Raw genomic sequence first — 25,839 nt, forward strand, 5'->3', positions numbered from 1 at the left:
AGCACCATGTCAGCTTTCTTTGTATCTCGATGCCTAGGCTAACACTCAGTGAATGTATTTTTAAAAGTATCCCATGGTTTGTTTATCATATAATTTAAAATTGAGAATCCAAATATTGTTCAAAGGGAGAATTTCTGAAAGTAATTTCTTTTTCTTAGCGTCTTAACATCCAAATTCTGCTTGTTCACAAGATGACTTAATCAGCACCATATCAGAGACAGCTTGCTGTGTTTACCATTGTTAGTTGGGCCAGCATATGTCCAAAACAGTTGGAATGAGAAAAACAGCATTGACTTGAAGCCAAGCTAAAGAGAGTGGGGGTGGGGGAGGGTGCTTTAGCTGTTGAACAGGACCAAAGGCTTTGGACGGTACAGGGCGCTTCTTTAGTTAAAAAGGGAGGGATTTTTAGCACCCCCACCAAAGGAAAGGTTCAGTTCATATCTAAATGCATTGATATAATAAAAATAAGTTGCCAGTGTGGCTTTAATTTTTTATATGAGCCTTTGCAAGTGATGTTATTTTGTCATGTTAAACAATATAGGGGATTTTAAGATGTTTAAATAGTGGATAAATATTCTTGTTTTACTTTTCCACTGTAATTTTCTTGTTTCTAATTTCTGGCAGCTTTTTGTTACTTTATTAAGCAATGTGGGTGTCTTTGAATATCCATCACCTGTCATGGGATCAGAGTAGTATTTCTGGTTTTTCTCAAATTGGATATTATATTGTTCTCTAGTAGCACTTCATGAGGAAAATGTTTATTCTTGTTTTCATAAGTAATGAACTACAAAATGTATATTTTTGTCTCTTCCACCCTACATAGAAACATCTCTTGTACAGAAAGGTGTGTTTTCACCCCAACCAGTGTAGTTCAGTGGGCTGCATGTTGTCCCACAATGTGATTGGCCGCTGCTTTGATTCCAGGTCAGGGCACAGGCCTGGGTTGCAGGTTCAGTCCCTGGTTGGGGCGCCAGCAGGAGGCAACCGATTGATGTTTCTCTCTCACATCAGTGTTTCTCACCCTCTCTCCCTCCCTTCCTTTCCCTCCACAATAAATAAATAAATAAGATATTTTTCAAAAGATATGTTTCCTTTGAAACAGAAATGGAACATATTGTTTTGTTATTTATAATAGAAGATTTCAGGAGAGTTTACAAACAGCACAATCAAGGTATAAAACAATTTTGAATATAGTTGAGTTTTATATCTCAGGTAAAGCCTGCTCTACGATAATTTTTAATTAGATAAAGCTTTTCCAGAGGGGCTCCTTGTTTCCATTCTCTGCCATTTTCTCCTACTTGGCAAGAGTCCCTCCCTTCCCTCTTACACCCTCTTGCTTTCTCTACAGTCAGAACCTGCTCTGCTGGCTATTGATTTACCCATAGAGGTCAGTGAAGACAAACAGTAATTGTCTCTCTCAGGAGATAGACTTTCTGATAGGGACTGGTATATACTCTGTATAATTTGGGGTGAGGAGAGAATAACCTTGGTACAGAGAGAGATTTCAGTGTTAGTACTGCAGCTTGTTTATTTGTTTTATACACGAGGAACCCAAGGCTGAAAGAAGTAGAATGATCAAAATTAGAAAAGGGGACTCAGTTTTCTGTCTGCCATGTTCTGTGTCTTTCATATGACATGATATTGGGCATCAGTCAGTGACTAGAAGAAGATAGATTAATAGATTGATATATTCATCCATCCATCCATCTGTCCATCTATTCTCCAAAGCAACTATGTTCCATGATTGAGAAGAATCAGAGTAAGACAAAGACTTGGTTTTAACAACAAGATGTCACTGATGAGTTTGGTGCAAGCACTTTCAGTGCACCACAGGAGGTGGAAATTAGGTTTGTACACTGGGCCCTAGAGGAGGACTGGAAGGATGCCCTGTAGATTTAGGATCAGAATCCCTGAGGCCCTGAAGCTTGGCTATCAGGTTGTGTGTTAGGCCTCGCTTCCTCTTTGCTGAAGGTGAATTTTTCTTAGGAGATGTCTTAGTCATTTACGCAAATGGTCATCTACCAGGGCCAGCCCCACCTGCTCTTCAGATATGCCCAGAAATTTCTGAACCCTGGCTTTGACTAAATCCTGCATTTTGCCTAATTTACCTTGAGAGAAATAAGCCCAACCAAATGGCCTACATAAACCTAACAGAGACATGCCTAATGTGGCGGGCTGAATTTCCTTACTGACAGGGGTTCTATCTCCTTATGTCTCCTTCCACCCAGATAGGGAAAAGAAACGCGTATGACCTCTAAACAGGTGCATTTTTCAGAGGATAAAGCAAAATTACTTCTATTTTAATTCTCTTATTATTTAACATATAATATTTCCTTTTTTATTTTGAAGATACTAACTTCCAAGCCATTGATTTAGAACTTAAAATTTTGTATAACAAGTGGGTTCTCAAGCGGTAGAATCTCCTCTACTGGCCTGATCTAAGGTGTATTATAAATTCTGTGGAAAATAAAATGGAAACTATTGGGTTGAGAATGGCTTTGCTAAGCTCTGTGATTAGCCATGTATTTCCTATGATCTTGGGTTACATTAATTTAAAATTACATTAATATCTGGGAGAACAGTTGAGTAACTATTTTTTCCATAAGTTTTTTTTTTACAATGCCTAAATCCGGGGGTGATTTTGTTTGAGGCACCAAATTTCTTCAGTGGTTTGGCTGCAGATCTATCGCTAGGGTATGATAGCCAACCTTGTAGTAGTAGCATTGCCGCGTTGAGGTCCCTGTGATGTTTCTTTAAAACCTCAAGGTTTTAAAGTATTCAGTATGAACTAAAGCAACCCACATTTTGTTAACAAAAATTTTAATGTCACATAAACACAATATCCTGTAATTTCTAAACATTCCTCAATGCATTCAAATGTTGATTTCCATAACACATACTGCCCTTTTGCATATATATATTATTCATATCTAATTTATGTTATATGTTTATAAATATACTTATATATAATAAATATGGAATTGTAAGCAATTACTACACAGATGGGAGCAGTTTATGTTTTTTCTTTATTTTATTTGAAGAAACTTGAATTGACCAGATATTTGTTCTCTACCCAGCTTCATGCAGGGGGCGCTATCTCTGCCTCTTGGGAAACAGATGCATCAGGAGGAGAACATGCCTGAATCTTTTTGTGTGGAATATGATACAGTGACTTTCATTTGTCATTCAAAATTAATATTTACCATGATTTTAAGTAAGCAAGATTAAAAAATAATCATACTTAAAAAAAGATGTGCCCGAGCCCTTGGAAAAATTAGCACTAACCTCTTCAGTATACCTTGTCCTCACCTGTAAAATGGGAATGATGATAAAGCATCATATTAAATGAAAAAAAAAAGCCATGCCAAAAAAGCACATTTTGCTTATTTAAAAATGTCACAGTTCTTATCTATATTTTGGTTTTCCAGCTCACTGCAAAGTGCTAGCAGCAAAGTCTAAAATTAATATATCAATCCAGTGAAAGACACTTTGAGCTTCTTTTATATGATGTTTTGTCAGGATAATCTGCTTCCTAATTATGTTTTCTTTGTGTTTTTAATTCTCAACCAAGGATATGTTTACTGACTTTAGAGAGAGATGAAGGGAAGGAGGGAGAGAAACGTGGATGTGAGGAACACTGATTGGTTGCCTCCTGTACGCACCCCACACGGGAACCTATCCCGCCACGTGGGTCTGTGGCCTGCCCAGGACCGAACCCACAACCTTTTGGTGTACATGACAATCCTCCGGCCAACGGAGTCACCCAGTCAGGAACTTAATTATGTTTTCTTTTAGCTGAAATAAACTACAGTGATTTTTAACTTTCTACATTAAACCAGGAGGGTGGAGATTAGAGAGGTGGCTAGGAAATCACAGGAAGTACCATATGTAAGAATAAAAATTGGCTGCAGCTTTCCCTGCAGCAGAGCTTGGCAGACTTTTTCTGTCAGGGACCAATAGTGAATATATTAGGCTGTGCAAGTCACACTGCCTGCCTCTGTCACGCTCAAATCTGACATTGTAGCATGAAAGCTGTCTTGGACAATACTGTATTCTAATAAAACTTTATTGGTGAACACTGAAATTTGAATAATTTCAAATAGTTTTTACGTCATGAAATGGTTTTTATTTTTATTTTCTAACCATTTAAGAACATGTAAATCATTCTTAGGCAGCAGGCGATAAAAAACAAACAAAAAAGAAAAAGACAAAAACAATAGTCAAGGCTGGATCTGACTCCTGAGCTATAGTTTGCCGACCTCTGCTCTGTGGAGTTCAATTCACTCTTAATGCTTTAAATAACTTCTCATACATTTGTTTGTACAAATGGTACCACTTCAAATTATAGAGTGATCACCTCAAAGCTATGCTTAAAATATTGAGAAGCATTCTGTAATGCTGACAGTTCTCTGAACACAGGCTATTTCTATAAACAGATACTAGGAGTTCTACTCAAAATAGAAATTTTAATGACAGTCTAATTAAAGAGAAGCCACAGAGAAAAATTATTCCATTTTTTATGCCAAATTATGAATGTTTTTAATTAATGCACAGATATAGATACATTGATTTCTATTTATTTACATATTTTTAAAAGTTAGATTTTTTTGGACAACTTTGGGCTCTTCTTCAAGGTAAACCCTCCCACTTACCTAGTAAATTGTGCCTTAATGGCTAGTGATCATCGTCGTAGTGTAAGGGAATTATGAACCAAAATAGAAAGCTCTGAAATAAGAAGAAATTAACCACCGAAGTCTATCCTGTCAAATCTTTTCTCATATTGTCAAAAAGCAGCTGCTTCCTCCTTTTTGTTACTATTTTCTTTCTTCAATTAAAAAGTAATCTAAAAAATTATGAACAACACATTCAAACCCCATTAACACTGTTTACAGTTACTATTGAGACTCTCTACCTTGGACTCAGCCTCATGGGATTTAGTTAATACAGTACTATCGATGCCTTTATTATTAGGCAGTCTTTACCATGAATTAATAGCCTCAGATTAGAGAGTAAGGTGAATCTTAAGAATTGTGTAGACACTGCAGAATTTTCTATAGCTAATAGGAAAGGAGAAAATACCAATTTTTCAATTCCTAAATACAGAATTGTTTCTAAAAAGAGCATTGAAATATACATGTTAAGAAAGATGCTTTGCACTCACCTGAAAATAGATAATTGTCTCAAAATGTGCAGAAACCTGTTCCATTGCACATCTCTGCTTGATCTGTGTTGGTGGTTACAAGTAATGCTTCTCTTTATTTCTAAAAATAAAAAATGTTATATTATCTTAACAAAACATTTTCTAGTCTCCTTTATGTCAAGCGATACTCCAGAGGTATCCAACCTTTTGGCATCTCTGGGCCACTCTGAAAGCAGAAGAGTTATCCTGGGCCACACATTAAATATATTACGATACATAATCACACAAATATCTCACAGTGTTTTAAGTAAATTTACAACTTTGTGTTGGGCCACATTCATAGCCATTCTGGGCCTCACAGGGCCCACAGGTTGCAAGTTGGGCACCCCTGACTCCAATGTGACTGTACAGATATTAGCTCACATGCCTGTTGTTTAGAACTCAAGAAGATTGAGAGTGGAATGGCTAAGATCATGGCCTCGGGAGCTGGATGACATGTGTTCCAATTCCTGTTGTGCCACTTGGTAGCTTAACGACCTTGACAAATTTCTCTGTGGTCTCCATTTTTCCTCACCTGTGAAGGAGGATCATCTTTGTGTCTACCCCCTGGGTTACCAGAGAGTGCAACCTCATGGTTTATAAAGAAGAATGAATGAATGAAGATTTATTTTATAATGCTTTCAGAACAGTGTTCAGCCCATAATAAGTGTCATATTGCTGTTAGCTTCATATTTTACATTAAAAGAAAACTCTCCAGGCAGACTGGCATTATGGTATTAGTCCTTGTTCTTACCCAGGTTTAGAAAGCCAAATTTAGAATTGACATAGGGCAGTCACATTTTGTCTGAATGCTCCAGCATAATTTCCAGGCTTGCATAATTATTGTAAAACTCACATATCCAAAGCTCTTCCTGATCAAGGATGATGGGTATTTCTACTTAGGAGCAAAAGTGGTGCCCCCATGTGGTAGTAACATAAACACAGGTGCCAATGCATTTGTCTGGCTAGGTTTGAAATTATGCAGCACTAGATGAATTTTTATTTTGTAACATTTACCCCCCACCCAATTTTATCTATAAAGTAAAACTTTAATTAATGACTGCCTATTCACAACTTCCAAATTGCCATAATTCTATGAAACAGTAATGTGTTATTCTTTGAAACAGCAATAATGTGTTTGCCTTGAATTTGAATTTGACAAAGAACATCATATTGCAGTTAGAACAATGACTTTCAAGCTGAATTCCATGGAGTTGGGATTCCCAGGGGAAGAGACCAGAGAGCAAATGAGTGGATAGAACACTGGTCCCCCCTTCACAGAATCACTTGTGTTGGTTTTATGTGTTGAGACTGTTAGTAAGATTTTGTTTGAAGAAAGCGTATAGCTGTTTTTCTTTTTAAAAGTCAATACAGTCTATATTGGGAGGTTTTCGTGGGACTTTAAGACTTTTTGTTTTGTAGTGAAGATTTCTTTCCTCTGCACTTGGGAAACAACTGAAATTCAGGGGGAAAATGTGCATTATTTGAGGCCCTGTTCCCATTCATCAGGGCTCAGATTTGAAGGCAGCTAAGGAAAAGATGTAGTTTGAATAAAAGAGAGAGGACAGGGATGTACCACGATGACAGTTTCTACCATTTTTCTTTTTCTACTTTCCTGTACCTTTTTATAATTTCCGTTGTCCTGAGTAGATCTTTCCAAAAATATTTAGAATATTTTTATTGGTTAAAGGTAATTTTTTTTCATGCCGGCAGGACACAAGAACCAATAAGAGCTCTTTCTCTTCTATCAAAACAGCAGTTACATACTTCTGCAAACAAAGCTCCCTCATTGCAAACTGGTAATGTTTCCATGAAAAAAGTTTATTTGCTGAATAAATAGATACGGTTTGTTCAGAGTGTTGTTAGAGAAGGGCATCTACTGAGAAGTTTTGTTTATTCCACCAATATTCATTAAACTTATATTTATTTGTTAAATTTATATTATATGTCAGATGATGGACAAGATTCTGGAGTTAGACGGGAATCCCCTGCCTCAAATACTTGGTTTTCATAATGAGAAGGAAGTTTTGTTAGGCATTTGAAAATAGTAATGATTAAGTATTTGTCTCTAACCTAGAAGGCCTATAAATTGTAGAAAACATATGGGGAAGGAGACAGTTTGTTTCACCTTCATTGTGGTTCTTAGGAGGTGTAATTCTCCCAGTCCTAGACCATGAGTGTTATAGCTGGCTAAACAAATAACTTCTTTTATATTTACTATTTTAAAACACTAAAATTTTACATCTACTAAAGGTTTCATTTAAAGTTATCATATCAGATTAAATTTTTATCTCAAATTACAAAGTAATATGGATTAGTTTCTTAGCTCCTGTTACCTTGAAGTCACATAAATTGGTTTGATTTTGTTTCCACACTGCAGGAAGCTCAGTGAAGCTTTTACCTGGTTCTCGAATGGTAAAGAACTAGCAAACACTGCCATATTTTAGAACTAAGTGGGTATTACAAATGAGTTGGCAATTCATGTTTGTGTTATGGTTTGTTATGACTGCTTAATTCAAAAGCATAGTTGCAGAGAGGGAATTTGAATTAAGTAAATCAAAATAGTAAGGCTTTGATTAAAAAGTTAGCTTGCTTTAACTTAAATGTTGATATTTCAAGGCCTACTGATATTTTAGTCATTTGTGGTTATTTTTGTTTCCTGTTCAGGCCCCTGGGAAATAAGAGAATAGTAAATCAAAGCCCAGATTGCTTCTTGCATTTATTTTCTTTTCACTTATCCCGTGTATTAGTGCACTTTAAAGAAACTGAAGACATGTACAACTTGAACAGAATCACTTTGAGGGAAAATTGCGTTTCTGCATTAATCAATTTAAATAATTCTTCTTGTAAAAAGTATGCTTTTCATGCTTGAGAACTTACTAGTTCTTTTTATTTCATGATGATGCAATCATAAACATTAATAGTGAAAAAATTAAAAAATATTAGTAGTGGAAAATCAGCTAAGAATAGTTGTATTACTAAAGTGAAATTTGGTGAGTATTGTTATCAAACTGAGGTTGCGTGGCTAGTTTTTCCAATTCCCATTTTTGATGTTAGGCACATTTAAATGTATTAATTTACTTGTTCAGAAAATGTTGTTCCTTCTAGGAGTTAAATGATAAAACACATTTCTGTGAATAGCCTTCAATAAAAAGTGCTTTGGCATTTTAAAAAAATTAGTTATTGGTTATGTTATACAAAATGTTAAAGAATTTCAATTAAATAACTTTACAAGGGTTTATTCTTTTCCATTTACATTTAGTAATGTATTCCTTCATTTTCAAATTGGAGATTGAAAATTTTGTTAGCTTATAGTTTGTCAGTCATTGTCTAGTTTTCTAATAATCTTAGCATGGGGTGATTATTCATGAATTAGGCCTTACTGTTTAGGTTAATGCAGGACCATGGCTTTTCCTTGGTCATCCCCACTGGGGCAGACAGCACAGTTTCCTTGCACCTGGTGCCCCTCACTGCACTTTGGTGATTGTGACATCTCAGCACACTGAGTTTTAAGAGATATCCTGGGGTCTGAGAAAGGTGAAATTGACACCTTAGATGGAAAAATTGTTTAGTTTTTTTCTCAAATAAATATTCGCTAATGCCAGACACTCACTCACCTGTCAGTAATTTCAGCAGTCAAGTAATATTTATCCAAAATTCAGACAGTCCAAAAATCTAGTAAGCAGTTGCTTTGGAATTTTAATTGTGTGTGTGTATGTGTGTGTGTATATGTTTGTATGCATATGTATATGTGCACAGGCGTATCAAATTTTATTTCCATGTGATTCTGCTCTTTCAACTTAAGTTTTATTTTTAAATATTTTCTTTATCTACTTTTAGAGTAGTGAAGGGAGGGAGAAAGAGAGGGAGAAAAACATCAATGTGTGGTTGCCTCTCATGCACCCCCTACTGGGGACCTGGCCCACAACCCAGGCATGTGCCCTGACTGGGAATCCATCCATCGACCCTCTGGTTTGCAGGCCAGTGTTACACCAGCCAGGGCTCCACATGATTGTCATGACTATCACTTCTTCATTTATTCCTTCATTCATTCCAGAAATGTATTGTGGCACTACTATTTTTATGCTGTACTAGGTACCGAAACTATAATTCCTCCTGTCATGGAACTCAGAATAATGGTGAAGGGAGATAGTTTAACAAATGTTATAAAAAGATTTGCAAAATGTAAGAAGAGGAAAATGCAATAGGACTCAGAAGGACATCCTACATCAAGTCATTTTTAGCTAAGATATGAAGACTAAGTAAGAAGCAGTCTAAAAAAATGGGGTAGGAATGGACTGTAGGAAGAGATGACATACATGGGGAATATTCAAGATGTAGGAGAGCACGGTGTGTTTAAGGAGCTGAGAGAAGATCATCATGACTCCAGGGAAGGGAGAGCAGATGGTGTTGAGGCTCCAAAGACAAGCAGGAAGCACAGAATAGTGGGGCAGGCCAGCAGATTAAAAAAGACAGGGCACACTGGAGGGCTTTAGCCAGGACAGTGACTGAGGACTGCTTTAGCATGACAGGCAGTGGTAGGAGACAGATCTCAATGAATTCAAAAAAATATTTGAATAAGAAGAGTAGGAGAAAACATTTCTGTTGAGTAGATATGGATAGTAAAAAGGAGAGAGGAGTCAAAATCACTGTGTATTTTCCTCTAGCTGCAATGATTGAGAACAGAAGAACTGGAGAAAGAGCAGAAGGAAAGCCAGCTCAATGGAGAGTGCCAACAGTAGCTGTCTATATGGGCCGCAAATTTGGAATAGATGATTAGGCAAGAGAGAGGATTGTCACCATATAGGGAGCAAGTACAGTTCTGGGAACAGACAAGATCACCATGGAGACTCCCAGAGAGAAAATAGAAGAGGGCCCAGGTGGGATTCTGGAACCCCAAGTGCATTGCCCTTAATGTAGCATGTTTTCTACATAGGTTCATGGATTGGTCTTCTGCATCAGCATATGAGTTCCTTGAAAACAGCATATGAGTTTCTTGTTGACAGAAAACAGTTTTTGCATTTGATAACACTGTATGAATATGGGTTTGGTAAAGTGGTGGATGAGAAAGTAGGTCATCCTGAAGGTACTTCAACAATGACTTCGATGTTATTTTAGATACATACAGTGCTCAACAGTCTCCTGTACATTCTTTAATACATTCTTTAGATAGTATGATAAAGAATTTATGCTGCAGTGCAGTTATGAGGCAAAGAACAAGAGGAATAAGATACAAACAAGCATCGGGTGCAGCCCTGTCCTCAGTTAGCTTTATGATATAACCAACAGGATCTAAAGAATACAAATGTAAATAAAATGACAGGATTGTATTTCGTGGATCCGAGTCTGCCTTAAGAAGATGGGAGAAGGTAGCAGGATTTCAGAAAAGGTTACATCAAGGTGGTTTCAACGAATTTAAATCAACTTCATGGAGTTGAAGGAGACCAAAAGACTCAAGTTCTATTTATTTCCCAAAGCCTATGGCTTCGACCTGAAAACCTCTCCCCAGTGATCAATATACCTAGCGATGAGGAGGTAGGTGGTAGTGACCCCAAGTCAGGAAAGCTGCTTGTCCACTGTTGCTCTACCAGAGTGAACTGTAACATTCTTCAAGGCAGGAGGGGCATCCCACACTTAGTGGTGTGGTTGGGCCTAAGACCAGTGTGCTACTGAGGGATCCTCTTCCGCTCAGCCCCCGAGACCTCTCCAGCTTCCTCAAGAAGGAAAACTGCTTGTGTTGACTGACCAGGTGATCGGCGGAATTACATCCATACACACAAAGAGTTTTACACACAATCACGCTGACATCAGCTGTGTCACTTTGTTATTCCTTACTGGTTGGGGTTTTTCTAGAAGGTACAGAAACAGAGGGAGGGCCAGCCCATACCGCAGTGCCTTCCCTGGCACTCCCTGACGAGCTGGCATGGGTGCATATGTTGGCCTTGAGCAGGTTTCAGGGATGCCGTGGCATCATTAGGTTACCTGTTGACGGAGTGTGGTAGAACCACCCTGCCCCTGGCAAAGGCAGAGAAAAAGAAACACATATGAAGAAACGAGTGAAATAGATCTCTAGTTGCTGTAGTACTACATAAAGTCCTACAAAATATGCCCCGGAGCTTAAAGTATTCTTATAGGCTACTCTTAGAGGAAGCCCTGATTACCTACCTGTATCTGAGGCGGCTCTTCCACATTCTTTTCTGAACTCTGAACTCCTGATAGGGCTGCATGGTTGATTGGACCACGTTAAAGCAGAACACAGCACAGCAGGCAGCCTTTTCCTGTGGCCAGAGTCAGCAGGCCCTAATGGCCAAAGGTTTCTGGGCATGAAAGCAAGAGCAGAAGCAGGTAACGGACAACGAGACCAATGCTTGTTTCTCCCAGATCTTCTAGAGATCTTCTAGATCTCTAGAATTTGTGGTGCAACGTCCCCTTGGCAGTGGTGTGGTGGTGTGGATAACCATTCCCTTGGTATAAAGAATGTGGTTTCCATTTAACTGGCTCTGAGCAGCACCAGTGAAGCTATGTCCTAAGTTGTAACTATGAGTAAGTTAAAAAGTGAAACATGGTTCTAGTTTTTATGCATTTTTCAAGTTTCATTTTTTAACTAAGTTAATACAGTAAAAAAATTCTGGTGAGATTGTACCGATATTTTTTTTTTGTATGGAAACTTGTATTTCCTGCTATACTGACTATAGATCTCATTTCGGAGGAGCAACGTGAGCAGTCTCCAGCCCCAGTTGTGATTGTTGAAAGTGGTCAAAATTATGCACTTTACAATGTTCTCACCCATGGCTTTTACAAGTTGTTCACTGAAAACATTCTTAAAACGGAAGGTTTCTTGTGTAAGTCAGCTGGTGTGGTAGCGACCACAGATCTCTGCTTTCAAACAGAGAAAAATTCTTCCTACACACCTGTGCTGTACGTGCCAGCATCTACAGCGGAGACATAAGGGACACTCCAAGGCTCCTAGATTACCCTCAGTACCCTGAATTTAACAACCTTGATATTTAAAAGAAAAACATCAGTCACATTTAATTTCAGATGAACAGTTATACCTGTTGTTTAAATAAATGTAAATATGCCTCTATATGGTCTGAGATTTTTATTTTGAAATGGGAGCTTTTTGTATAGCTGGTCATTAAAAACTAAAAACTTTTCAAAAAAATTGCATGAGTTGATAAATGCTAAACGGAAAAATTTTCAAAGAATAATTAAGAAAGACACAGAAGAAAGAACGAACAGAGCTTTGTGAAATGGTAATGAAGACGAGTTAATGTATGATGTGGAAGTGTTCTGAATGGACATTTGGTATTAGAGTACTAGCATATATGGGATATAACATATATGTTGTCATGTACTGCATAAGTTCAAATAAAGCTAGGAGGTCTTGAGATCTGTTAAGAAAACATGATTCATTTGTAAGTAATGCTAACACTAATATTTGTTGTCATCAGCTTCTTTCTAATTTATGTATCACTGGCCACCTGTTCCAAGTAATTTGTAAGGAATTTGCATGTTTTCAGACAAGAAGTGTCGCGAACAGGGATGATTCCATTTTCCTGCTGTTAAAATGGGCTGTTAATTATTCCTTGTTAGTTGATTACTTCTAATTATGATAACACAGCAGCTGTGGACAGTGTCCTTCCTTTCACACTCTGTGATATGAAAGGTACTGTGGCTGGTAAAAACTCAGTCCCGGCATTGTGTTACTATCATTGCTCCTGGGGACGCTTATTAGCCTGTCACCAAAGACATAAGAAAAATCCATCATTCCTTTTGGAATACGATGAGCCTTTGTCACCCACAGTGCAATTAATGTTAAAAATAGAAAGAATGGCTATGATACGATTATGATTAGCTAGAGATGAGCTATTGTCCAAGCGGCAGGCATTAATCCAACAGGCCAAAGATGACCTACACAGAACCGCCAGTTTGCTGATTGCCATTTCTCTCTGAGTTTGATGAAATATTCATGGCTTCGCTCTCCTCTCTGCAAGCACTATTGATTTCTTGTATAAACGCTGCTATATTTAGTCTAGACAAATGGAATGTGGATTGCTGCTGAATAAATTGGATGAAAGACTGGGATCTTGCCTGCCGCTTTCTCTCAGTCTTGGGCAATTATTTATAATCAAGAGCAGTTTTTGTAAGTTGAGGGTGATTTTTCACAATTTAGTGATTAGTCTCTGAACAAAGGCAAGCAGTTAGACACAATCATTTCTGTTGGGATAGCAGGTTAAGAAGTCAAATTACCCTTTGAGGTTTACAATAGCTGCTTTGGAGAGTTCTGGGACTTTTATTCCTTATCTTTTTTGGAGAGGATTTTTAGGGGTTCAATGTTTACAGTTCATGGATAATAAGAATATCAACAAGAAGAGAACCTAGGGTCTCTTGAAATATTTTAAATTTGTATATGGTTAAATTCTGATTTTTGGTTATTGGCATTTTCATGTAAAAACTGGAGGCTGCAGTTTGGCCTTTTTAATGTAAAAATGAACTATGTCATGGACAGCCTTTGCTTTTGGTTGGAATTATGCCAACTCTATAAATTAATGCTCAAAAGCTCATGTTCCGCCAGTGCCTTGATTGCAAGTTCCACATTGGACCCTGCAACTAGAGAGCTTATGGGCATCGTCCTCAGTTAGTTTCAGACTTGGCTCAATGGATAGCTTTCCTTTCACAAACATGATTTAAAAGACATGGTACACCACGCTACAGTATATTAATAAATTGTATTACCATTGTCATTAAAGTGGCATTACCATCAACGTAAGCTTCTGATCAGTACATTGAAAGAAAAACCTGTGTTGGCACCCCAAGACCGATACCAGTCCCCCCCACCCCTGTTCACAGGTGCACCCACGCAGTTCAGATGATAAGCAAGGGCGATAATGTTTCTTTTAGTATTTGCAGCTTTAACTTCTTATACACAGGATTTCTGTTTGGCTTTCTTGACTCTCTGAAAATAGCTCTTAAATCCATATGGAATATTAACTTTGTGGTTCCCAACCCGGAATCTGGAAATCTGGAAATCTGAGTTACTTACTACAGTAGTAGTCAGGCATTAGATGCAATTTGGAAAAATACAGTGAAGTTGAGGGGGGAAGTATTCATATTTCCACCCTAAATGCAACCATCTTCTGCTCAGTGTCTCACCAATCTTTGCTAGTAGAATTCAGAAACTAATATGATTAAAACCCCAGTAGCTGTGTGAGGCCTGGAACTTTGTTACTTTTTTGTTTTAATACTAAATCCCAACATCTAGAATTATGCCTGGAAATTTAACATTCTCAATAAATGTATACTGACTCATTTAAGTTATTTATGTAGTTTAAAGAGGTATCATAGGATATACATTACTTTTATTACTTTTTAAAATTGTTGTAACATTTTTCATATTCCCATATACACTATTTTTAGTGATTGAATATTTTTATAACAAATGGACATGATATATTTTCCTTGTAGTTGATGATTTCAATTAAACTAATAACATTTTGGTAAACATATAGCATTGAACTATTTCTTCTCTCTTACTGTTATCTCCTTAGGATATATTCCTACAGTCAGCACACCTGAATCAAATGGCAGAAATATTTAATACCTCTTCATACAGATCACCAAATTGTTTTTCAGAACTTTGAACCCAGTTGACTTTTGCAATATACAATCATGTACTTGCTCGTGTGCCCAACCCTTACGATGGGGCAGTATACACACATATGCATATACATGAATCATACATATCATATTTAACAATAAGAAAATGATGACTTATTTTGACTTAAAATGTGCATTTCTTTACTAGAGAAGGTGAGTTTTTTGAGTTGTTTCACTATGTTTCTGTATTTCTTTCTCCAGTTTCTGTGTTTTTAGTTTCTGATGTGTAAAAGAAATCACGTACAATTTTATTTTCGTATTTACTCCTAATATTTCTGTTTTGTTAGCCATGCACTATTGATGATTTATTTTCATATACAGGAAATTTCTATTTTAATGGAAGTAAAAAAACCAAAAGCCTTTATTGAGGGGTGCACTAATGTTGTAAGTCTTTTAGTGAATTATCCTTTTAACAACTCTTTGTTTAAAGAATTTACTCTGATTAGCCCTGGCTGGTGTAGCTCAGTGGATTGAGCATGGACCTGCAAACCAGACGATTGCGGTTCGATTCCCAGTCAGGGCACATGCCTGGGTTGCAGGCCAGTTCCCAGCAGGGGACCCACAGGAGGCAACTATACATTGATGTTTCTCTCCCTTTCTCCTCCTCTTCTCCTCTAAAGATAAATAAATAAAATCTTTAAAAAAAAAAGAGTTTACTGTGATTATCTCCATTTTACATATGAGAAAACTGATCACTAGACAATTTAAATAACATACTCAGCTAACACATTTGAAAGGACAGAAGGATGGGAGGAGGGATTTAGATTTTAGAGCAGAGGTTGAAATTGGCATCCTGCCCATCAAAGTTTACTTACAGAAGCTTTTTGTTGTTGTTCTCATAGTGTTTAGATCTTATAAGTTACTTTTCACTGAAACTTAGGGGGCTTCTCTCTACTCTACTAAGGATCTGTATATCTTTCTTTGTTGTTTTTTTTTTCCACCAGCAATTGTCTTGATCCCAATAATAGTGGTTGACCACTTTAGAGAAGCCATTGATCCAGTTTGCCACAGTTTTTTTCCTCCCAAATCCCTATTATCTTTACCTAAACTTGTTTCATTCAACTGTATAATTTTCTTTGTTTTTAACTACGTAATTTTCTTGGTGCCCATGGGCAAGGTGATATTCGCAGTATTGAACAACCAGTGAGGCATAGAGACTGACTAATCAAAGTGGACACCAGCCGTGAACAACTGGTCTGCACGCCTACCCCGTTGGTGCACTTTTGTGCTTATCCCACTCCTGGACATCCTCTAACAGAAGTTGTGCTAAGAGTGTTATACGCACTATCTAATTGAATTTTTATTAATTTAAATGTCTATAATTATTCTCAGATCTTTCTTTACCCAGCAGCTTGATTGAATATTTGTTCAATCCAGCAGCTTGATTAAACTTCCTCACGGTTTTTCTGGCTTGTTTAGTTTCGGAGTAAAGTGATTGCCATGCAAATCGTCACCATTTAAAAACCAGCACACCGAAGCTTGGCTGCTCTCATTCATGATTGGCCCTGGCTGCCTTTGCCATGGTCGATCAGTCAACTCACCATTTGGCCATTTTAGCGTGCAGATTTGTATTTGTTCTTTGCTGGGTTCAATAGCCCTACAAATGCAGTATGTACAAAGCCTCAGCTTTTTAAGGAGTATATCTTAGAATGTGTCTTCAGACTCTAGTTACAAGCAAAAATGTTCACAAGTTCACAAATTGGGTTGTGTTAGAATTTCTCTATTAACACATGATATCTTTTGCTCAGTAGAGTTGCCTTTTTGGTCCTAAGTTGACTTCACTTTTGTAAGTGGTTCAGTAGAATAACTTTTATGAACAACTTTGCTAGCAGTAAATAGTTGGAGTCATCTCTCTGAAAGAGGGAAATATGGAAGATTCTTGGCAGAGTAAAAATGACTGGGAGAAAATTAGCATACGGCACATTTTATCATATGTATATGCAAACCACCTTTGATCATCATTGTAAAAAAAAGGACTAGACTGGTTGTAAAATTTGTTGTACAGGGTTTATACAGTGTCTTATTTTGTGTCTGTGTCCAGTCAATGGGCTAAGTTCCTAATCTCTATCATCCCTTTCTTTTTTTCCCGTTTCTCCAGTGGATGTAAAGTCTGAGGCTCCTGTGGGCCTGGAGCCCATCTCTCCTTTAGACCTAAGGACAGACCTCAGGATGATGATGCCCGTGGTGGACCCTGTTGTCCGAGAGAAGCAGCTGCAGCAGGAGTTACTCCTCATCCAGCAACAGCAACAGATCCAGAAGCAGCTCCTGATTGCGGAGTTCCAGAAACAGCATGAGAACTTGACACGGCAGCACCAGGCTCAGCTTCAGGAGCACATCAAGGTAGCAGACGTTTCCTTGCCTCTGACTTTTTTGCTCAGGGAGCCTGCACTCTGCCCTGGGCATGAGACGGAGCCCTGGGGGGTGGGACATGGGGAGGAAGGAAGGTTGGTTGTGGTTGGCACAGGGGAGTCTGGCTTGAAGGGAATTGTGTTTGCATAGGTGAAAACCTGGGGTAGGTGGTAGGAATGCTGAGTAATAACCTGCTTTGCTTCTTGGGGGCCTCCACCACTCTTTTACCCCCCACTTTATGGCATTGATAGTGAGGGGTAGGAACCTCACACCCCATTTTTAGATTCTCGTCTGCATGGTGCTGTTCATTTGCCTTATCTACTTTCCATCAAGGAGAACCATGAGCCTCGGGAGACCCGTTTTATATTTTTAAACAATCTGCTTATGTTAATTATCTGAAAAGATGTTAGCTCTAATATTTCTTATAGAAAAGATGGCATATTATATATATTTAAACATATTTTATGAGTCTAGTAGACTATAGATGATAATTTATTGAAAGAATGTTGGGAGTAGTGGACAATTTCAGACTCAAGTTTTTAAAACTATTTTAGGAGGAAAAACATATCTATGTCCTGGAATTTTTTATGATGATCTCTTTTCTTGTCAGGTTATTTTAGATGTCTATGTATCTAGTTCTTCTCTTTTATATTCAGAGGTAATTATTACTTCAGCTTTGTTTCTAAAATGCCTTTCAACTTCTTGACAAAGACATTTAAAATAAAACTATTTTGGTCTGATGATATAGATCTCTAATATGAGTTTATTATGAAAGTACCATGAAGCAGCAAATATTTTAATTAAAAATTCATGTGATGTTCAACTTTTTCATAATGACTTAAATATGCTAATTTATTAATATGATAAATTACCTGATGTTATCACACATTATATTTTATTTAGATGCTCGGTCAATTACTTGCATATCAAATAACACATTTATATGGGGTTCACATAGATAATAATTTGTATCAATATTGTGTAATTGTACAACATTAATGTTACCGTGTCTAAGAAGGTAAATTGATGTCTTTCTCCCTGTGCCCCTTGCTTTGTAAGGCATTTCATTAAACCCTTAAACTAAAATGCTTACTTTATCTTATTTTCCAAGATAACATACTTCAACACCTCCTGTAAACTGTAACACATTTTTCTTTAAAAAAAAATCCTAGGCTGAGAATATGTTTATTGATTTTAGAGAGAGAGGCAGGGAGAAAGAGAGAGAAAGAGAGTGAGAGAAAGGCACACGGATGTGGGAGGAACTTCAATCCATTGCCTCCTGGGTGCGCCTCGATCAGGCATCAGCCACGCAGCCCAGTCTGTGTCCTGAGTGGGGTTCAAACCCACAGCCTTCTGGTGTCTGGGACAAAGCTTCAGCTAACTGAGACACCTGGCCAGGGCTCTACATGTTCTTTTTACTAGTGATATTATTAGCATTCATATTACTGTTTTGAATCTGGCTTCTACAATGAACATCTGTTGAGTTAGCTGCGTTTATTCCATTTTTTCACCTGGTAAGCTGAGGCAGAGAGAAATATTCTAAGTTGTCCAAGGCCACATAGCCAGTGAGTGGTGGTCCCAGTGTTTGTGCTCCTGCCTTGTCTGTCTCCAAAGCTGTTCCACATCGTGTCTCGTCAACCAAAACATCTGAATCTAGAGGGCTGAAGCTCTATTTGTTTTCTTCAGCCTCATTCCTGAAGTCTTCATTAATGAATGCTGGCTGTGGAAATTGTGTTTTGAGTGTTTCTAGATTCTTAAGACAGATTAAATTTTAATTCTATCTGGGGCTTAGGATGAAATACTGAGTCCATTCAACCAATCCCAATATCTGTACAGAAGTAACACTCAAGGCAGAATTTAAGCAAAGGTATGAATTTTTCTGTCACAGTGGAATATAAAAAGGACCAGTGTATCAAAGCCAAAATGCCAAGGATTTTAATAGAAAGAGCACCCAGAAATGCTTCCTACCCTAACCCTCGTAGTGAGGCTACCAGGGTTAGCAGATGGCGTTGCTCCAGAGTAACTCCGGTGCCATTCTACACAGCCTTTTCTTTTTACTCTATTACTTTTGAGCATAAGTTTTATATCTTTAGATACCTATCTAATATAAAAAGCACATTACACTAACATCATTGATCATGAGAGTTGAGAATAATAATAATAATAATAAAGTATTATTATTTAATAATATTAAAGTAATAATAATTAAAGTGAGTATGGGGGAAATTTACAAACTCAGTTTCATGTACTTAATGGACATGGGGCGCAAGTGCAATTATTTCTCTGTCTTGCACAAGAGGAACCAAGGCTCTGAGTAGTGTAGTAACTTGTCTAGGTCTCATATACAGTAATGTCAGCATTTCGGCAGGGCTCAGAGTCTTCAGTTATTCCTGAGGGTGGCATGTTGACTGTGATTCATAGATATGCATTTCTCCGTCTGAGAGAAAACTGACAGCTCACAACAGTTATTAAGAATGCTTCATATCCATGTCACTCATTGTTTGGAAGTAAATTCAAGGGATACAGACAACCAGAACGCAGTGCGCCAAAGTGCAGTTTAGTGGAAGAGATTTCTTCTTGAGTAGCCTCTCCAATCTGAGGTTTTGTGTGCTGGATGAGCAAACTAGTCTGCTGTTTTGAGATAAGAGCCTATTAGGAATAATAGATTGCATTAATCTATTGAGAACCTTCCCTGCCAAGTTTAGAAATTCTTAACATTTATTCTGTTTCAGGTAGACTTCCCTGCAATGAACTCATTTCTCCTCATTCAAATCAGTTTGCTTTCACACCATTTCTCAGGATAGAAAGTGAAGATGTTAATGGTTAATTTATAATGTGAGAAGAGTGGTAAAATAGACTTCTGGACGGCTCCGCTGTTTGCCTGTTTTGTTTATTTCATATTACAAAGACAGTTCCTCAGGGAACTAAAGATCTGAGTGAATTTGGTAACGGTGTTGGACAGGGCAGAACAGGGAATAAAGCTCCTTAAAAACTGCCTTATGGATGCCACTAAGACCATTTGCGACACTAGGTGCTTGTCTTTAGGTTTTAATAATTTATCAAAAAGTGGGTAAAAATGTGAATTAAATTCAAAGAAGTTCCAAAATCTTGTAGCATTTCGATTTTGGTCGGTGATGACAATGAAGCTTAAAGAAATTGCACACTCTCATGTCTTTCTCTTCTCGCAAGTTGCAACAGGAACTTCTAGCCATAAAACAGCAGCAAGAACTCCTAGAAAAGGAGCAGAAACTGGAGCAGCAGAGGCAAGAACAGGAAGTAGAGAGGCATCGCAGAGAACAGCAGCTTCCTGCTCTCAGAGGCAAAGACAGAGGACGAGAAAGTAAGAGGCACCGGGGGCAAAGATGGACTCTCTTCCCTCACCTTTAGCCGATCGCCACACAAAAAAAGAAGCCTGAGAAAGAGTGGAATTAAACTTGTCAAATTGTCTGCATTTAACTAAGAGAATACATTATGGACCCCAATGTAAAAGCTTTGACCTCACCTATCAGCTCTCTGCGTTCAGTCTGCAAAGCATCTCAGGAAGTAAACACAACATTGGTTGGCAAAGATCCTAATTTCTTTTTTTTTTAATTTCAAAAATAATGTCACAGTACCGCAGTCTTGCCTATTCCTGATTGTTTAATAGTGAACGTACTTCCATATTTCCTCACTATGCCCTTTTCCCACTCAAGTAATGATTGTTCTGTAAGTCAGGCCTTGCCTCTATTTGGTTTTTGAGTTCCAAGACCTTGGGAAGATTTAAGGCAGGGTAGTTGTTTAAAAACAAAAAAAACAAAAAACAAGACAAAAAAAAACCAACTATCCACAAGAGGGAGACAGATCCAAATAATTCCCCTGTATGAGGTCAGTTCAAAATCAGGTTGTGTAGCAAGGTTTAAAATTGGGTGACTTGAACTGAAATTGTCAGCAGTATTTATTTGTTGAATGCTCAAAAAGAGTTTTTTAAAAAGTTAGTTTTTCATAATAGTGATTGAAAAATGACCATTCCGTATGTTTAATCACTTATATGGTTTCACATACATAATTCTTGATTTTTAAAAGGCAGTGTTTTGTTTCATTGCAGTGCCTTATTAAAGCTTAGGAAAAATTAGTCTTAATTCTGGGACCCCTTTTCTGCAAAAGCAATTAAGGAAATCATTGAAGGTCTTTTGGAAATTGGCAGTTTCATCAGTAGTTACAAAACCTTACTATGCCATTTTCTAAAGCCTGTTTAGACTCTAGTGTCTTCTTTTAATAGGGAAACTTCACATGCTGTGACCAGTGGTGCTACATCTTAATTTTTGCTAAATACTTTAGAAGCATGAAAAGATGAAACTCTAAATCGCGTCTGTTTCTGTATGTGTGTGTTTCAGGGGCCGTGGCAAGTACAGAAGTAAAGCAGAAGCTTCAAGAATTCCTTTTGAGTAAATCAGCAACGAAAGACACTCCAACTAATGGAAAAAATCATTCCGTGAGCCGCCATCCCAAGCTCTGGTACACGTATGTGCAGTGTTTGCCTGTTTTTATTACTGGGGTAAAGAACACAGGTTGTGTATTCAGCCCGCCTGGCACAAATGTGGGGCCTGCCAGTTGTCAGCTATGTGGCTATGGGTAAAGATTTTGAATTCTCTAACATCCCATTTCCTCCTCTGTAAAAAAGGACAATAATAGTCCCAGCCCTCTTGGCTTGCTGGGAAAGTCCTATGAGATACTGCGGTAAAGTGTGTAACAGAGGGAAGGGCTTAATAATTGTTAGCAGGTATCATCTTGAGGGCCAGAAAAGATATGTGTTCTTTGCTCAGTGAGTAACTGACAGCAGTGGAATTGGGGCATAGAAATGAACTCATACTTTGCATTTTTCTATTCTCGATGGTGCATCTGATATCTTCACAATAATTTCTGAACATTTGACAGGTTGAGATTTCATTTTACTTGGCTTGCTAGAAGATGGAGATCGGAGCTATTTTTGAAAGTCGGGAAGATTTTTTTTTAATTTAAAAACAAAAAAGGAAGGAGGACAAGGGAGGGAAGGAAAAGAAAGTGAAGGATAGTAACAGTGTAAACCTCAGTCTTCCATGAATGGTTTCTCCCTGCTCATGTCAGCTGATGCCTTCCCACCCTGTAAAGTGGGGGTAGGTTGGCTTTGGACACACAAGCACATGGCACACATGTTGTGGTATCACAGTTTCTATGGAACCGTGTTTCCCCAAGTCCTATAAAGAGATGCTATACTGTCCACAATCCTTCTTTCTGCAAATAGAAAGCAGGGAGTGGTTTTTAAAATTAGGATAAAATTTATAGGCAGAGCATATTTGGATAGTAAACTAATAGATCATAGTTACATTTTCCTCATTTTATAAATGTGTTTGCTGAATGAGCATAGGGTTTTATACTTATATATATATTTAACCCCTCACATCATAAGGATAAAGGAGTAAATATTCAATTTCTCTGTTGCAATAATGAAATTATAAGCATCCCGGAAGTTCTATTTAAAGTATTATTGTACTTAGAATTTTATTTTGTAAGTATCTGATCTTCTCTATATCCAGAAAAAGTAACTAAGAAGGTTTCCAAAATGTTATATAAATATTTTACAATGGTTTTCATAATTTCTATTATGCAGATCAGTTCACTTGAGAAACCAATCCCTAAAGAAAATGTTCATATTTACTCAATCAACATCACAGTCTTTAAAAAGAAACACAGTTTTATTACCTAAAATTGCAAACATAATTTATAACTAATTCATATTCTTCCTAAGCCTGTTTTGAGAAGAGATTTTTTTAAATGGGAGACAACTATATGTAAACAACTTGTCCGCTGAACATTCTTTAGCTATTCCTTTGGGTTTATTAATCATGACTCTCAAATGTTAGTCAGCAATTTTTTTTTTGGTACTTAAATTTAACTTCAGTAGGCTCCAACTCCAGACAACCTTAAATCATTAATTATAGAATCTGAATTTACTACTTTTTTGCCAGTAGAGCTAGATGAAATATCTTTAAACCAGTTAATTCTTGAGAAAGTGAACCAAATGAATAGTCGTAGAATAATCATGTTGGTGATTTTTTCCTTGCCCATTGTTTTCTTCATACTTAATAATTCTAGATGACTCTATCCCCTGGCTAGTCTGTGTTCAGTCCTGTACATCATTCCTCACTAGCATAAATGCATCTCCCTCACTGTATTTATGCAGGAAAGAGGAAACATCCTGAAAAATCAGTTTTGTAGTGAAGAAGGCTGTGATCCCTGGTCCTTACCTGGATCCCTTAAACGTCAGGGGACCTGAGGCCATAGGCACAGAGCTGCCTTTTCAGCAGAAAACCTTCTTGTGTACTTTCATGCACTAGCTAGCAAATTTTTTAAAAGGAAATACTTCTCTGTTTACTTTTACCTTGGTTGATCTGCATCGTTGACTGAAAAGGATTCGGATGATGTCTTTTCCACTAGTATGGCTCTTAAGAAAACATACAAAATAATCTCAGATTATCGTGACTCAGGCTCTTGGTAAATTGTCTCTTTCAATAAAACAAACTTTTCTATGTGACTGTGATCCAACACACGGTGGGCATTCCTGGGAATCCTACATCATTGCATAACATATTGCGATCGTGAACTTGGTTACATGAAGCTGTGGTTTGTACACACAAAAAAGAAAGAATATAAACACAGCTGAGACACGTGTACAGCATGTGCAACTGATTATTGCTGACCAACATGCAGTAAAAACTCCAGTGCAAATGGTGAACCCTCCTTTTCTCTTGCAGGGCTGCCCACCATACGTCATTGGATCAAAGCTCTCCACCCCTGAGTGGAACATCTCCATCCTACAAATACACATTACCAGGAGCACAAGACGCAAAGGATGACTTCCCCCTTCGGAAAACTGGTGAGTCGGTTTGCTCTCCAATAACATTCCTGTACTTTGCTTGGCCTCTAGAAGAAAGTCAGAGGACTGGACTCAGAGCTCTTATGCCCTCTGCGTTAACAAGTAGGTGTGTGGTTGCGGGCGTGTGCACACAGGTACACACACACACACCTATTTTTTCATCAGTGGATTTGGTATGTAATTGAAGTGCCTTTCTCATTTAAAAGTTTATCATATTTAGATTTTAGTCAGATTATCTTACTAGCCGTAAACAGAATTAAGGAAAATAAAAATTTGAGTTCTCAGAAAATTTTGATCTTTTCCATGAATTAGGACCTCTACAATTTTCCCCATTTATCTGATTTTCTGATGAGCCTCAATCATTTGCCCCAAAAATGAGAAAAATGAGTTTTTTCTTCCTCACACATTCCAAAAACTTTACATTTTAATTGTTTAAGTGGTAAAAACAGGTAAGGCCAAAGCTACCTTCTGAGTAAGTGACTTGCCTAATGTCTCACAGATTTCAGGAGAACCCAGAGTGAAGTTTTCTGCCTAATAATCTCATGTAATTGTATTAAAATTTGCTTAGAACTGGGACAATGAATCTTCTAGTTGGAATTTAGTCAACAGCCCTGTGGCTTTAAGGCCTGTTTATTTTTACATCTTTATTTTTAGCCTTCTGATATCTACATATTTAACATGTTATACACTCTTACCCCTACAATAAATATATTTTAAAACTTTAGCAAGATATAAGCATAAATAACACTTGTAGACATTTTGTTTGCATCTTATGATTTTTTCCAAGTATGGTTCTCTAGAGAAAGTAGCAAATAAAAAAAATGTATATCTGCAATTGATCTGAAAAGGTATTCAGAGAAGGTAATTTGCTTCACTGTATTTTACTCAGGTCTACTTGAAGAAGTATAGATCAAGGTAATTTATATAAAGAATCTACCAAGAGAAAATGATTTTAAATAATTGTACGTATTTTCCAAAGCAATGCTGAATAATTACAATGGAAATGCATTGTGAAAACACATGCTGAAGTTATTTTCTCTCACATATTTTCTCTCTCTCACAATTTACCTGTAGCATAATGAAGAATAATTTATCTGTAGTATAATGAAGATTTTAAAATAAAATCAATCCTGAGCAAGAATTTATTATTGACTAGCTGTACCATAAACTGGGGAAGGGTGGTCAGTATTGCAAAGCAATCCATGTCTTTTTTTTAATAACCCAAAGATTTTTGCATTTCTACAATGAAAACAATAGGCATAGTAAAATACTTCAAGAAGGGCATTCAAAGGGAAGAATGAGTTTTATGTATTGCATCAGAATTTCACACTATTATCTACAAATCAGGTTGCCTTTTGTATAAATAAACATCTCTGGGATAAAAGGAAGAAAGCACAGAGTGAGCCTCCATGCATTTCTCAAACACAGATAGAGTTTATGAAAATTGATCCATAAAGGACATGAGTTTTAGAACGTGGGGTCTTTGATCTGCAGCCTTGACATTTACTTGCACCAATGCATGTGGAGGAACGATTGACAGAGATTATGTGAATATCGCCCCAGGTCTCAGGGCAGTGACTGGCATTCAAGAGCCCATGGAGTCACTAAAAGGAAAGAAAACACAAGCCCCCTTATGGCAGGAGGTTACTGATGAGTGATACAGTTACATTCACAGAGAAAGACTTCTGCCCTGCTGTGCACAGCCTTTGAATGTATTCTTACCACTGGGAGATTGAAAACTGACTGCAGAAGAAGTGGC

The 25,839-nt window shown here is 37.4% G+C and overlaps 1 protein-coding gene across 9 annotated transcripts in view; it reads left to right on the forward strand.

The window, feature by feature from the left end:
• HDAC9 (histone deacetylase 9) overlaps positions 1–25,839 on the forward strand; it is an 835,653-nt gene that overhangs the window by 434,503 nt on the left and 375,311 nt on the right. For 5 of the 9 annotated variants that reach the window (XM_037056286.1, XM_037056278.1, XM_037056281.1 and 2 more), the window contains 4 exons: positions 16,938–17,179; positions 20,378–20,528; positions 21,562–21,688; positions 23,959–24,080. In XM_037056286.1, the coding sequence (XP_036912181.1) occupies positions 16,938–17,179; positions 20,378–20,528; positions 21,562–21,688; positions 23,959–24,080 (642 nt within the window). The remainder of the gene's footprint in view (positions 1–16,937; positions 17,180–20,377; positions 20,529–21,561; positions 21,689–23,958; positions 24,081–25,839) is intronic. The other 4 variants (XM_037056279.1, XM_037056284.1, XM_037056280.1 and 1 more) reach the window with 2 other exon arrangements.

Source organism: Sturnira hondurensis, unplaced genomic scaffold (genome assembly GCF_014824575.4).
Source record: "Sturnira hondurensis isolate 20B ecotype Veracruz unplaced genomic scaffold, ASM1482457v3 Scaffold0008897, whole genome shotgun sequence".
Lineage (NCBI taxonomy): Eukaryota > Metazoa > Chordata > Mammalia > Chiroptera > Phyllostomidae > Sturnira > Sturnira hondurensis.